We start from the raw sequence: 15,746 nt of genomic DNA, 5'->3' as shown, positions 1-15,746 counted from the left end.
AGTAAAATAATTAATTTTGGCTTATAGAAAAGTATTATAAAATTACAGATCTTGGTGAGAAACTTGATAACTAATTCCCTAATGTGGTGGAAGATCACAGAATCAATAGAACAGTTTGGATTGGAAGGGACCTTTCAAGACCACCTCATCCAACCCCTCTGCCATGAACAGGGACATCTTCAACTAGATCAGGTGGCTCAGAGCAACTAACTGCTTACTTTAATTAAGAGTTTTTGAAATATAAAAATGCATCACCCAGTAACCAGCGGTAGGCTTCTGAAGCTTTTGGTCCTGTCCAGTGGAAGGCTCTGAAGTGAAAGCTGTCAGTGTTCCTACAGAAACTGTGTAGGTTTTTGAAGAAACCTTTTAATAGAAATTATTTCTTACCTCTCATCTATTTGGCAAACCGAGTTTATTTATTTCATTTTTAGCAACAATACGACATGTCTGGCTGAGACTCTACATCTTCACATACTGTTGATAGTATGGCATCATCAGCATTTATGTAACTTAGTGGAAAATGTCAGGTGTGATAAATTATGTGCTTTATTTTCCCTTCAGCGGCTCAGCGAGACATTTTGCCTGCAGGATGTAGAACAGAATACTTCCTGTCACAGAAAATAGTCCTCGAACGGGTCCCTGAGTGAATGCTTGTGCGTAGTGTGGCTTCTAATTGCTATTTTACCCCAGGGGCCAGCTCCTTGTAAATCTCCCCAGCGCGGCCGCTGTGCGTGAGCAGATGCCCGCAGACACTGTCTCAGAGCGCTCGCTGCCGGCTCTGAGAGCAGCGGCGAGCTGGAGGCGCTCAGCGGGGGCAGGCCGCTCCTTGCCTCTGACACGTCGGGGTCCAGATCTCGCCGAGGGGAGCCTGAGCACACTGTGCCCGGCACCCGTTTCCTAGGGACAGCGGTGCCAGGCCGTGCTAGAGACGAGGGAAAGACAGCGGTATAAGGCTGGCGGGGAAACCCCCGCCGCCTCGAAAGCCTTGCCGGGCGGACAGACTGTGTTCGGCTCCGATTCACCTGTGCTGTCTCGGTAGCGAAAGCACTTGGCTTTGATTTATGCTGGCGCTGCTGAGGCTGGAGGCAGCAGTGGCTGGGAGGAAGGGAAAACCCGCACACTCTCCCTCTGCTCGGTTCTGCCGCGCAGCCGAACGAGCCCTCAGGGCCCGGCCCCCCGCTCCCTTCGCGCCGCCGCGGGGAGGCGGTGGCGGACGGCGGCCCGGCCCGGTCCCGCCCCGCCTCTTCCGCAGCGGCCCGGGCGCTATGTGGCGGGCGGGGGCGGCGGGCGCTGTGCGCGCCGCGGGACGGGCGGCGGCGGCGGCGGCGGCCGGGGCGCGGCAGCGCGGCGGCACCGGGGACGCCCCGAGGGCGGGCACAGCCGTCGCCAGCAGCGGCCGCACGGTGAGCGAGGGGCGGGCGGACGGCGGGGGCGAGGCGCGGCCTGCGCGGCGGCGGGCGGAGCGGCCGTGGCCGAGCCCCGGCTGGGGCGGGCGGGCGGGCAGGGAGGGAAGGGCTACAGGCGGGGATTCGCTAGGCGGCCGCCGGCTCCGGGCAGGGCTGTGTCAGCCCGCGGCAGCCAGGCCGGCGCCGCCGCCGGGCCGCCTCCTCGCAGGCCGGCCGGCAGCGGGGCGCGTCTTCTCCTGCCCACTCTCCCGCCTGCCTTCTGCTTTCTCGTTCTCTCCGTGCCTCGGGAGCTGGCGCACACCGGAGCTGGTGCGTTCCTCTGCTGCCCCTCTCCAGGCGCAGAAGGCGGTGCTGGCCGCCCTCAGCCGGGTGTGGTACGCGGAGGCAGGTGCCGGCTGTGTGCCGACACCGCTGTTGGCAGCCTCCGGTCACAAACCGAATATAGGAGCACACTGATGGAATTAATGCCTCTCAGCCTCGACAGAGCTTGAACGTGCTCGTGGTCTTGTAGGTTTTGATTCTGAGCGTGTATAAAATGCTGTAGGGTAAGGGTGCAGTCAAGCATATAAGCAGTGTGGTATATTTTGTCGGCCGGTGTCTTTGTGTCGCCCTTCTGTCCGTTCTGCCTGTGTCGTGGTTTTGGACTAACAGGCAGCTCATTGCTAATACATGCGGATAGGTGGTGCGCCACATGGAGAGAGATCGGCCGTGCTTGAAGAGAGGCTGACATAGCTCCTTTGCAAATGTCACTTGCTTTTCAACTCGGCCTGAAGTTTTCAGAACCTTGCATGAGTACACAGAAAGTAATCATGAGTGCTGTTCTACCATTAAACCGAACGGTCAGCGCCAGTTAGGAAGAAAATGCAAATCATGCCGTCTTCCTTTCCTGCTGGATAGGATAAATACTTCTGGTACTGTGTCTGGCCTGGGGATACAGCTTTTTCGTAATTTGGAAATCTGGGATCTGAAGTGGTTTTGGCTCTTTGTACATAAAGATGATCCAAGGTTTGTGTTTGTTTCAGCTTAATATCCATCAGAGGGACGCATGTTGGTAGTATAGCATTTGAGTAGCGGATACTTAGGAAAATCTGAGCCTAAGCTATTTAATAGACCAAAGTTGCTCAGTAATTCTGTGGTAGAGCAATAGAAAAGTTAGAATAGTTCTCTTTTCTTAGTTCATTCTTCTATGAATGAGAGGGTGTGGGGCTTTATTCCATTAGCTTGCATAATGAAGACAGGGATAATTCTAGATTGCTGCAATTATCTGACGACTAAAGATGCATAATTCCTTCCATATTAGCCCTGCAATATAGAATATGAACATTTTACTTGAGGATGGAAAGGACTTAAAGGAGCTGTTTAATTTATATGATAAATACGTAGTTTATAATTCATTACATTTTAACTTTAATTCCATTTTGTTTCTGCTTACTTTAAACAGCAATTACAATATTATTCAGATGTGAAGAGCAGGACTGCTTGGTTCATGAATTTGAAAAATGCAAGAACTCTGAGTGACACAAGGTAAAAATACATTTTGAAATACTCATATGAAAATATTGGTTATGTATTTTAGAATAACTTATATATGTGCTAATACTACCAAACTAATGTAATGTTGACGTGATGTAAAGGACAACTACAGTTTCAGCTAAAAGCATTTTGTGTGTATTTGCAAAGTCACTTAGCAAATACACAAATTACAAAATTGTGTACCTAAACACAGGTGTCTAGCACCATTTCTCATGTGCCAGAGGGTGAAAAATTTCTGCTTGTTCTGAGAGAATGTGACACAGCACCTCTTGGAGACTGCTCCCTTCTGATGCAGCAGTTGGAGACACAGTAAAGGATTATGTAGATGTCTGAAATGGCTCTTGCCTTCAAGTGCCTAAAGTGGACCCTGAACCTGTACATGAATCCTGCCCGATCCAAAGACTTTCTGTTCCCCATGCCCCAAAGCATTTTGTAGTGTCCTTCACATCAGTGGCATAGAGCATATTTCAGTAACTGGATAAGAAACTTTTCTAAAAGTTTCTATTACTAACTGATATATATTATTTATTCAGCCCATAGCAGCTGTTTCATTGCCATAAGTATTAGCAAAAATTGAGATTATTTTCCCGAAATGTTTGCTGGCAGGGAGACGCCTTTACACACTCAGCTGAAAGCTGACACTGATAGAGATGGAACAGCTTACGTGATTTTAATTACATTTGGTTAATTAAACTGTTCTGCTCTTGGTTCCACTAAAGACTGAAAGAGAATTGGTCTCACAGGTGCTTTAAGCCTTACGTAATGGCCACAAGGGTGCTTTGAGACTCTCTGGAGTAGTCTGTAATTCATAAGTGTTAGTCCATAAGCACAGTTTAAATAACATCTAATTACCAGGTTGCATGGGTAATTCCAGTTGAGGAGGCAAATGCTTTGCATAAACATGACATATGATACTGACATTTCTAAACTGTGTATAGCTACAGCAGTTTTGTAGAGCCTAATGACATATTTTTAAATGGGAGATGCTTTTGTCTCTATTTGTAGAGTTAAACAAACTCCTATTAAATTTAATTAACTCCTGTAAACTTAAACAAAGTCCTATTATGAAAATTCCTTACTTTAAAATCTGATGCTGTTTACTAAATGGGGTTAGTATATCTAAGGAAGCAAGTAAGTATCTTTTCCTCAGTGAAGAGATCTCTAATACCAACTAATTTCAAAATTTCACTTCCATTGATAAGGTGGATTGTCAGTTACATCACCTTAAGAAAAATGACTACTTGTTTTATAAGATCATTTCATGGTTACAGTTTCATCCAAAGTTGTGGTCTTGGTATGTTTTTATTATAGGGAGAATGCTGTCTTCCATGCTTTTCCTCCTAATTGTGGACTTCTGTGTCATTTGTAGCTCTTTAGATGAGACAACCTATGAGAAGCTGGCCGAAGAAACACTGGACTCCTTAGCAGATTTCTTTGAGGACCTGGCAGATAAACCTTTTACCCCAGAAGATTATGATGTCTCTCTAGAGGTATGTTTTTAACATTATATTACCACTGTAATTATTGTAGGGTTTTTTTTCCTATTATTTGAAGGAGAATTTTAAATTAGTCACCTTAGTGCTGATACTGAAAATACAATGAATTTTTACACATTTATTGTATACTGGCCGGGGCAACAATTCTGGTGAGAAGCAACACATACCATTGTGTGATTTAGGGATTCAAAATTTTTCATGTTTAGAGAAAGACATAATATAGAATAATAAATGAGCACAGTGGAGATGGAAACTGTTCTCTTATTTCAGATTGATTTATAAATTTTCCTAAACAGGCACAGTCAGTTCCCCTCTAGTGTACTACATAGCACAGTACATCACATGTAACTGTTAGAGCAGTTTCTTTGGTTGCCCTGAATACAGACAAGCAGCATTTGTATTGACCAGGTAGTGTATGTTTGTCCTGGCTTTAATGATGACAGCCTGTGGTGGAGAGAAGCCACAGGAGGGTGCAGTGTTGGATAGGTTGTTGCAGAAGTGAGACCAGGGCGATCATGGGGAAGAGGCTACTGTCGCAGGAGACATTGCATGGCTGGAGCCTTCAGTAGTCAGTTACTCAAATACAGGAGTGACAGACTCAGAACAAAAATGTTTGTGTTATTTGTATAGGGGATTTATTAGTTTTTATATAAATTCAGTTCCTGAAGTGATCTATGTCTTACAGCCCTCCACATGACTTGGAGAAGAGTGCCGTTTCTCCCTACAGTACTGTCTGCTACACAGGTTTTTCAGAAAAATACTGCAGTTTTTTGAGGTCACATAACTATTGCTCCCTCTTCATGTCTTAACCACAACAAGATTGCTTTGTACTGGCACTGTCAGTTATGTTTTTGTGCTCCAGAATGTTGAATCGCATGGTTTGGGTTTCACTGTGCAAAATACAAAATCAAAACAAAAGTCTGTAGTTTTTGGACTTCCTTGTGTAGCTTTGTCATCATAATTTTCATTCTGTATTTCTGATAGCTAGGATATAAAATAACATATTGCCAGTAGCTTTCTGTTTAGCAAATACTACTTGTTGCTTTAATTAAGTATATAGATAATGTTACAGCTAATTGCTTTTCTGGTAAAAAGCATTTTAAAACGTTACTCTTCAGTATGTTTTAGGAGGTCAATATACCTATTAGCCTGATGTAACTATCCTAGGACAAAAATAAGCAATAGTTGAAAATTACCTTTTTAGTATTATTAAACACTTCATTATGCTAAGCAGATGAGTCATGTCATAATTTTTTTCTCCATCTGCTGTATGGTGGATTATGTTTGACGTTGACTTGTGAAGCTCAAGAGCTAATACTTTTACATCTTAATTTTTATCAGTGGTCCTTTACTATATAGACAGGATGATGACAATTAATAATTGGCTGTCATTACTGTTGAAAGGAGAGGGTTAAATAGCCCAGGTTTTAATTCTAAACAAGCAGGATCAGTGCTGCAAGAAAACACAAGGTGGCAAATGTGATAAAGGTCTGCTGTGCCTGTAGTAACTGTGAGTGCTTTGAGCAATTTATATCTTCGTGTTCAGGAAAAAAAATAATCTCTTTAGAAGAATATTTTTGTTACCAGGAAGTAGCAAACATTCATCCAGTAGTACAAAACGCATACAGCAGTGTTTCTTAAAATATGGTAAAAATATCTTGCAATTTAAATTCTTAAAAAAATTCAAGTAATACTTTCTTGAATTTTGAGTAGTATTTGAGAAGTACTGTAAAATGTACGAGAAAATGTTTTCAACATATCAGTAGAGGTTAGCCTCTTTACCTTGCAAGGATGGAGGAACAATACTTTCTAACAGCTGATACACAGTATAAACAATAGTATAATTTTTTGTTGACTCTTTGAAAACCTATTTACTTATAATGTGTCTGTAGAAACATGTAGCATGCTGAATACTTAGTATGGCATTACAAACCCCATAGAAGAATGCTATATACAGAACCTGTATATCATTATGCAGGCCTAATCCTCCATCCTGTTCTTATTCTGCTGTATCTCTACAATTCTAAGACCATGAGGTGTGGAAAACTTGAAATTCTGACAACCAGAGAAGTAGCTTGTTCTTGCCCTTCTGTGAACTGTACTAATGTCTAATAGAAATAAGTGGCAGGACAAACCTGATGGGACTTGTAACCAGAAGACACTTTTAGTTTTATAGCTTTTATCACAGATTTATCTATTCTGTGCCTTAAGCACAGAAAGAGCAGGGAAACTAAGGTAAAAAATCAGATCCTGAGAGTATTATTTTAAGCCTAGTGCTACTTGAGATATGTTCCTCTGAGTTACTTTGTAAGGGAAGGAAGCTTCGAGTTGCTGCTTGTGCTACAGAGTATGTTGGCAGGCAGTAGATACTCATGCCTGAAAGTATTTTTCCCCATAATGAGTGTTTATACATAGCAAATAGCCAGGCAATGATACTACTAGATGCACTACTAGTAGTATCTTCTGACTAAAGCATGAAAGGTATGATACCCTTAAAGAAGCTTTGTTGTGCCATAGGCCTTGAAGTATTTGAGATACTGTGAACTAAATAAATTATTATCTGAATCATCACATTGCATTCTGTAGAAATATTTCCCTTTTTAATTAGTATCATTCAGATCACCTTTAGATCAACTCCAGTCCAAATATTGTTGTTTTTTCACTCTTAAAATCAGAACAGAAAATATTTTTGTCAGTTACTAGAAACATGAATTATGTTGTCAGTAAGAAATATGAGCAAGAAAGAGAAAATAAATGTTCACCAGGATAATTGTCTAAAGGTGACATAACCACAGCAAAACCAGAATCATGGAAAACCAGAATCGTGGGATTTAGAACTGGAGGATTTTTTCAGGAATGAATCAGAATTATCAAGAAATATATGTGTTTGTTCCCTGTAAAACTGTTACCATTACTGAAGAAAAGTAAGGCAGAATTGCATGGCTCAGAAATCTGGCAATGACACATAAAGCTTCTTGACTTTGGACCACACCAGTTCTGCATTGTTCATTAATATAAAAAAGTTGTTATTGGATGATGTTTTAATCATTGCAAAATGAATTGCAATGGTCTGGTCTTTTCAGGATGCCAGGTCCAAGCTCAAGAATATTATTTAGGTAGTAATATTGTGAATGGTACAAACACACTAAAATCAAACTCTGACCAGAATGTCTGAAGTCTAGATCAGACTCAAAGATATGCTAGGTTTAATTATCGTTCTCCTTAGCTATTATTGTTTGGGAAGATGGTTGAGAATCGGATACAGGTGTGTAAGTTTCTGCCAGTGCAGGTGAAGTAATTGTTGTCAAAGTAGCGGGATACAAATTTTTTATTTCTTACTTTCTTTGTCTTTTAAGAATGGAGTACTAACAATTAAATTGGGTGGAGACATGGGAACATACGTAATCAATAAGCAAACACCAAACCGGCAGATTTGGCTGTCCTCACCCACTAGGTAAGTTAGTTACATAATATCTGCAGACTGGGTGGAAATGTATTTCCTCTTATTTATAGCATGGCATGATCATGTAATATCCTTTTCATAAATAACCCTTCTACTAGGCATAGTCTTAAAATGTGATATAACCTAAATGTTCAATAATGCTTTGGTACAGGGTTTTGGGCACACTGCAGTATTACTGGCATACCTAAATTAATTGTTACAGGAAATGTGTAACAAAGAATTTTCATACACTGTTTCAGCCCAAAACCACTGCCTACAGAAATATAGCTTACTCATAGGAAATATAACCAGCAATGATTAAAAAGAAACAAACAAAGCTTCTGTTGGAAAAAGAGTGATGATGATGTCATCATCTAAACCTCTCTTTGTGTTTTAAACAGGGTGGCTCCTTCCCTTTTAAGCTTGTGGGATTTCCTGCTTTATATGTTTATGTATGCCACATTGGTTGTTTTTGTCCAGCCTCTGCACTTCACAGGAGACTTAGCTAGCTGCTTCCTCTGCCTTTCCTAATGATGTGTTTTGATCCATTTCAGGTTTTATGCTTGGTTTCAGCAAGGAGGGCAGCCATATAAGTGGGAAAATGCTGTAGCAGTCCCTCCTCAAAATCTGTATTCTTTGCCATGATCCCTTGAAAAGTACCCAGGGAGCTGATAAGTGTTAATGGTGAAGTAACCAGCTTATAAAATTTTTGTGTTACTGACACATTCATCTCTTTATAAAAACCAAAATTCAGATAATTCCTGTCTGTTTAGCTCCAGGCGAGCTAAGACATATGTGCTCCAGAAAATGGAGTTTGAGGGAAAAAGTTAAATTTTTCCTTTTTGTACTCCCTTAACTGGTGTTAGATAAACAGTGGTATTTCCTGGAACATGATGCTATGTGTTCACTTATTTCCTAACTTCTGAAAGGCAACTCCAGCAAATACTGTATGATCTGAACTGTCATCTTCTTAACTGCAATATGCTGGGAATTGAAAAAAAGGAAATGTCGCTGCCAGTAATTGCTTGCATTAAATGTTTTGGAGAATTTTTTACACTAACGTTGACGTTTAGTCTTATATTCCAGGGGAGATTAATTTGTCAAGTTGTGAGACATTTTTCTTGGAATTTTATTTTGCCATCTGTTTGCTATTGAGTATCTGTACACCTGAGTGAAAACTTTACTTAGTTGACAGTTACAAAAAAGGGGCATCAGAGGATGTGTGCAACCTGCCAGCAGTGTGATTGCAGTAATTTAATGTAGCTCCTAACTGAAAAGAATTTTCAGCCTTACAGAATGTTAGCAATAGCTTAATATGATATTATAATTTTTTTTCTCTTATGGTTGAAACATATATGCAGACTTTCCATGAGCAATACATTTAGTCTGGTATTAACTTGGTATGCATTTTTGCTTAAACCGTTAATTTGAAAGTCACATTTGTACAGTCTTTTGGAGATTCACAGAACTATGAAGGTGTTTCGAGTGGTAACCTTCTCACTGATATTTACTGCATAACATTTAAAACCAGTTCAGATAATATACATATTTCTCTGTCATTTATTAAATGACAGATCTTAACCTGATTTTTATGAATGACAGGATCATATTCCATTCGTTCTCTGGGTGCAGGAGAGTATAAACATAAGCCTGTGCTGCAGAGGTGAAGTGAGAAATACTTAGTAAAATAACTGGAGCACATAACCCTGATTAAAACAGTTACTACTTAAATAAATGCTTAATAAATGCTTAAATAAATGCTTATATAAATGCTACTGCTATTTATGCAAACAGAAGTTACTACTTCTGATGCAGACAGTGAGACTTCAGTGAAAGTGACTTGGATTTATGCTTGCCTTTGTAACTTCTCATACATTGAGCAGTGATTGGAAAGTTCTTCTTTTGACTATTGTGAGTAGCTTGGGATAGTCAAGGTTCAGATCAGTGCTTATGCTTGTAGAGAGAGAACGTGCAGATTTTTCTTATGTATTTACAGGTTAGTCTGTTTTTTAGCAGACTTGGCATGTTGACTGAGTTCCAAGGTATGTGTCCTACAAAATCAAGGGTTTCTCCATTTATCCCAGATAATAATTTCATTCCTTTCTGTTTTCTTTGCTTATCTAATGTTACCAGCAGTGAGTACCTTTGAGTCATTCTCCCACTTGACGTTTGGAAAATGAGGTGGATAGCAAGGTCTGGAGTAGAACCCAGGTGTTCAAGTTTCTTTCTTGATACTTAATGTAAGCCTGGAAAAACCAATTCAATTACAATATAATAACACAGACAAAAATAGCATTTAGTTATAAATCTCTCATATGCCAATATATTTGCTTTCAGGGGCTAAATTATTTTGTTGCATCTAAAAGGAAATTATTTGTGCTTTGCTGTGCTTAGAATATTTGCAAGAACTAGTCAGTGGCATTAATTCAGCATTATACACATATCTGTAGTGATATTTGTGTGCAAGAAAATTATATCTGTGAGGGGAAATTGGGATAAAGGAAGGAGTTTTGGGGAAATCAGTGCCAAAAGCAGGAAGGGAAAGTGCTTGTCTCCCCTTGGACTGACTGATATATCTTGTCACCTTTCAGATATATCTATTTGATGGCTTAGTAGTTCCTGACATATCAAGCCTTTTCTGCTCCACTTCCTCAGACTGCCCACCAGCCGTTCCCCATGCTGTCTGTTCCTTTTCCTGCGCACTCTGTCGCATACATTATGCATACAGGCTTCCAGCAGGTCTCCTGAAATAATATGTACTTACACAGTGTGTGATGTTCTGTTGTGTTTTTTTCCTAGTGGGCCCAAGCGCTATGACTGGACTGGACGGAATTGGGTGTATTCTCATGACAGAGTATCTCTTCATGAACTACTATCAAAAGAGTTTTCAACAGCTTTAAAAACTAAATTGGATTTGTCCTGCTTAATATATTCTGGGAAAGAAGATACTTGATTTTATTCTACCTCATGGAAGTTTAAAGACTTTAACCTCAAGCCAAGCTCTTTTTTAGGCTGAAGTACCTGAGCTTAATTCTGTTGGTTTTCTTGGCATCAATATATTGTGCAACAAAAGTGAAAATAACATATTTTTTTCTCTAGTGCTCAGTCTTTGGATTTCTGTGGGCTTTTTGAATCCATACACTACACATGGTTGAGGTTGCCCATCCTGTCACTTCCTTTCTTGCTTTCTTCCTGCAGAAGTCATGAATTTTTAGTTTCTATAGACGTGTTCGCATGTAAGGACTGACTGCCTGGTGACTTCTGACCAGCACACAAACACTGAACTTTCCTTGGTGAAACATTCACCCAAAACAAGAAATGCCTGTCAGTTACATTGACATAAATTGCAGTACTGTGAATGTACTGCCTCAGAATTTGTGGCTATTGTAATACATCGTAGTCACATTTAACATGTCATAGTGCATGTAATGACAGTTTTTTTCTTAGTATTGCAGAACTTGCTATTCTCCAAATTCTAAATTGTAGTGTGTTTCACTTCAGGATTTTTTTTTTGAGCTAAACTTTGAATTACTTAGACATTTTTGTGGTTCTGAGCATGATATGGAACTGGAAAAGCTAGTATGTGAAGTTTAAGCTGTATAGCAATACATCTGCAAACATTTAATTCTGTTACTGTGCATTTCTCTTTCTCTACCCTTTTGTTCTGCAAAGAGTGAAAATACTTTTTTTGAGCCAAGCAAAATTAAGTTCATGAAAATTTGCAGTAGTTTTATTCTACTGCATTTCTTCAATAGTTTAAGATTATCTTCTTACCACCATGATGCAGCAAGTCTCCCCCTGGAACCGTGCTGATGGAGAAATTTCTTAGAATCAAGTATTGTTCTTAGGCTGATGAAGCTGTCTTCATTAGGCTATTAAATATGTGAAGGGAATAAACTATATACTCCAGATCTTGCAACAAAAAACAGTTAAAGAAATAATGAACAGCAATACTTCAGCAATTGCACTGTTGTAATATTACAGCTTGCAGATTTTAACTGTCTGTAAAATGCAGGACCAAATTATTGACTAATGCATGAGGGAAAAATTATACCGTGCTCTTGCAGATTGTATGAAAAGATGTTCAGTCCACAGTATATTTCTTCTCAGTTTCTCTGATGCTGTGGTTAGTTTGGCATGATTTTCTAGCTAGCTTGACAGGGAAGGATTGATTTTGTCCTTGAAAAACAATAACTGTAAAGTGTTCTTGCCCAGTATTTGCATTTAGAGATTTAGAGTATGAGCATTGTTACCTGCTATTTCTCACTACTAAACAGAGAAATGTTTCGATGGAAGTAGCTCTTGGTTAATGGTTCATGCTCTGTGCATGTTTTACAATTAATATGAATTTCAGCACTACTGGATGAGGTAAATACAATGACTCCCAGACCTGATAAGAGTAAAGCATGTTTTTTCAAAAAAGTACAGGGAGGTAAAAATAGAATATGTTTTTGCAGTTCTGAATTTAGAACACTGAAGATAATTTATAGCATATGGAAATATGTATTTTTATGTAGTTACTTTCATGATATTTAGCTCAGTCTCCTACAATTTCAGATAGTCATTTAAACAAATTTGTGTAGAAGTTAGTGACATGATATCTGAGTCAAGGATGCCTGACCATGTGAAATTATTTTTTCCTATTGACTTCTCCAAAAATTATTTTCCTAAGTATTTGCATGCAATATGACCACTCATATGCATCTGATTCATATTTGGAAGTTAATTTTCCATTCCCTTACATCTGGTAGAAATGTTTATAGTTAAATAAAATTGCATGTGAAATTCTTAATTCATTATGTAAAGGTATGATTCAAGAGTTTGATGATAAGGGTGAAGGCCACAGACGTGCATACTTTTGAATTCTTTCTGTTTCGTAAAACACATACTGGAAAGATTCGGTGCAAGTGTGGCCAGTTGATGTGAATTTTGTAAGAGCAGTTCAGTTTTCACAGTTTACATGCCTTGCCCTTAATCTGTAATGCTACTGCTATTTACGCAAACAATTTCCTGGGTTTAGGTATCTGAGTAACAAATGCATTTAATCTTACCTGAAGATAAATAGTGTCAGCAAGTTAGAATGAGTTTTATCTTGACGTTCTAAATGAATCATAGAACATGACTCATTTTTTGCTTTAATGCTTGCATCCAGTTTTAAGTAGGGGACAAGGACTCCCATGAGCCATCACACTTGTACAATGGAGGCACAGAACAAGCTCTGATCCTAATATCAGACTGCTTATTGCCCCAAGACAAGTAACACTTCTGTACTGTTTTTTACTTCCATAACTTACAGAATAAAAAGACTGTTGAATAGTTCCCCACCTGACATCATGTCAATAGTTTCTTGCTTCACCTCTCCCAAAAGAAATAGCTGAAGGACAATCATTAAATATAGACTATGCACAGACAGTATTAATGAGAACCACTGTGTTATGGTCATTACTTTTTTCCACAATCCAGTGCTCCACTGTTGGTGAAGGAGAACATGCAGAATATTTTGGAAGGATGAGTTGCCATTTCATAGCTTTACTGGCTGCCTAAGCTCAGCACATAAATTGGGGTGCGTTGGGCTTTTTTTAGTTATACCAGAATTTTCATCAGCTGCTAATCTGACCTAAGTTCTTATCTGGCGTTTGCTCATTTTCTTTTCCTCTTGTGGGTAATTAGTAAGAAAACATTACTACTTCTTTGTAGGATTGTTCCATGTGATAAAATCATTACATCTTATTTCCTTAAAATATTGCAACTTCAATAAATGGGATAAAGGCCTGTCCTGAAGAGAAGGTACTGGAATAAAAGAAAGGGGGTTTACAGGAAGGTTTGTGTTTGATTATTTTTAGCTTCTGGTTAGTGGTTGAATTCTGCGATTGTGCTAACCAGCTCTGTAATATGTGGAAGTCCTGGGAAGGAAGGCAGAGGCTTGCCAGAAAACCTGAAAGAACATTCAGAATAGTAAAGGAAGCATGGGAGGGGCAGAAGCAAAGTCTGTCAGGAAGAAATTAGCTTTGTCCAACAGCAGATGTCGTTGGCAGGGCAAGGAGAGATGTGGGGCAGACTGCTTCATGTTGCCCTTTAGGGAATGGTGTTTTAAATTTATTCCGCTATATATAACTTTAACCAATCAAACATGTTCCAGTCCATTTTGCTATTGAGATTTTTTTTTAATTCCTATATAAAGATAAGAAAAAATTGTGTGGAGTTACGTCCATCTCTCTCCCAAATTATCTTTTATGTAAATTGTACTGCTGGCAGTTGTAAAACAAAGACAGTATTCATGCTTTTTACTGAGGGAGGTGACCAGTGGAGGTTGCTTTGCTGCTGATAGGATAAACAGAGCCATGAACAATTAAAGTATTCTAAACAGTTCCTTACTGCAAACTTTTTTTTTTAAATTCAGGTTAAGGAAAGACAGACAAGTTTAGATTAGAAAACAATATATATTTAAAATAAGGCATATAATATTGATGCCCTCTCCAGTTTGATTTTAAAATTCTTTGTATTGTGATAATTATGCAAAGTGATCAGTAACACAGTGAATAAGTTTGCAAGCATTGTTACTTTCCAGATGAAGGCTCTTCTGCTAGCCATCGATGTTCTCTGCTGTTGTACTAAAAGAAATCAGTTACATATTTAATGTGTCCATAGTCTTACTCCTCTTAACAATATTTTAGGAGCATTAACCAGACATCCTAAGGCCAGTGTTACAAAAGATTTTGAGAACTAACAGATGAAGTTTTAAAACATTCATTAAAGGAAAAGGCACCTACCACAGTGTAAACCAAGTAATCTGACACATACCTGGAAGTAAAACTAAATTTCCATTTCTTGTGCCTTGATTCTGCCTAAAAGCAATATTGCATTATGTGCTGATCATGGAATTAGTCTGTAGGTGACTGAAAGCACCAAGTTTATAAATTAGCCCTGATTTAGTCTTTTTTTTTTCCCCTCTGATTTTTGCTGTTGAGGCTTTTAGACTGAAGTAGGTACGTGAAGGCTAGTGTATGCACTTGCATGTTAATTATTAACAATAGCTAGAAGCAGGCCTTTCCATACAGTATCTGAATGCAGTTTCATATTTGCTCTAATAAAATGGGTTCTTTCAGGGCCTCCTTCCAAAGTCCAGCCCCTTCACGAAGAATACTGTTTGCCTTCCTTATCTTACTTTCTGTATGAGATACAGTGCATGAACTGTACCTATTGAGGAAGAAATTTATCTGAATTAGAAGTGCAGTGGGAATCTAGTATATTTCTCACCTGCAACTAGCAACAAACCATAAAACTTTAAGTAGACTTTGTTCCGCAGGCCTGATCCGGGTGGGAGTGTGCTGTTTAATTTTAGAGGGGCTTGCAAGGGGTTTAACTGTCCACCAGATAAGACAGCAGATAAGGAATTCCTGGTGACATTTAGTGCTTTACAATGCAAAAGAAATACGACTCCAAAGAATCCTGCCAGGGCTGTTTGGCCTTGCCTTTCTCATCTCAGCTGCGGGACAGCAGTGATGCTGAAAGCTGATACCTGTGGAATGCCAGCCTGGAGAGTATTTCTCTCATGGTATGTTGTGCAGTTTCGGGAACGGTATTGGTGGACTTGCAGAGTGACACGGGGTGTTCCGGCCTGGAAATGGAGCTACTCTGCCTTCTGCTAATCCTGTATATTTCAGCTGAGAGTGATGATGTGAACAGAGCTCTCCTGAGCTGTCAGTAAAGAGGCCGCAACTATTCTGTGATAAAGAGCAGGGAAAAGCAGATTGAGAGGCGTACGTGGAACACTGCGCTGTGGTGTTAAAGGCTGTCTCAGAGGTCTTCCCGTTAGAAAGGTTCAGATGGGCAATGATCCCAAAGTTCCAAACACACTGATGTAAACGG

The 15,746-nt window shown here is 39.6% G+C and overlaps 1 protein-coding gene across 3 annotated transcripts in view; it reads left to right on the top strand.

Moving 5' to 3' along the window:
* The first annotated feature begins 1,334 nt into the window (after nt 1-1,334).
* TJP2 (tight junction protein 2) overlaps nt 1,335-15,746 on the top strand; it is a 77,502-nt gene continuing 63,090 nt past the window's right edge. Inside the window, exons 1-4 of one of the 3 annotated variants that reach the window (XM_063179994.1) lie at nt 1,335-1,403; nt 2,848-2,930; nt 4,309-4,429; nt 7,792-7,889. In XM_063179994.1, the coding sequence (XP_063036064.1) occupies nt 2,893-2,930; nt 4,309-4,429; nt 7,792-7,889 (257 nt within the window). In that variant the 5' untranslated portion in view covers nt 1,335-1,403; nt 2,848-2,892. Of the gene's footprint in view, nt 1,404-1,656; nt 1,716-1,891; nt 1,914-2,847; nt 2,931-4,308; nt 4,430-7,791; nt 7,890-15,746 lie in introns of those variants that run through there. The other 2 variants (XM_063179995.1, XM_063179996.1) reach the window with 2 other exon arrangements.

This window comes from Melospiza melodia, chromosome Z (genome assembly GCF_035770615.1).
Source record: "Melospiza melodia melodia isolate bMelMel2 chromosome Z, bMelMel2.pri, whole genome shotgun sequence".
In the NCBI taxonomy this organism is placed as follows: Eukaryota; Metazoa; Chordata; class Aves; order Passeriformes; family Passerellidae; genus Melospiza; species Melospiza melodia.
The sequence above is the reverse complement of the archived record's forward strand: the minus strand, read 5'-3'. Positions and strand labels throughout refer to the sequence as shown.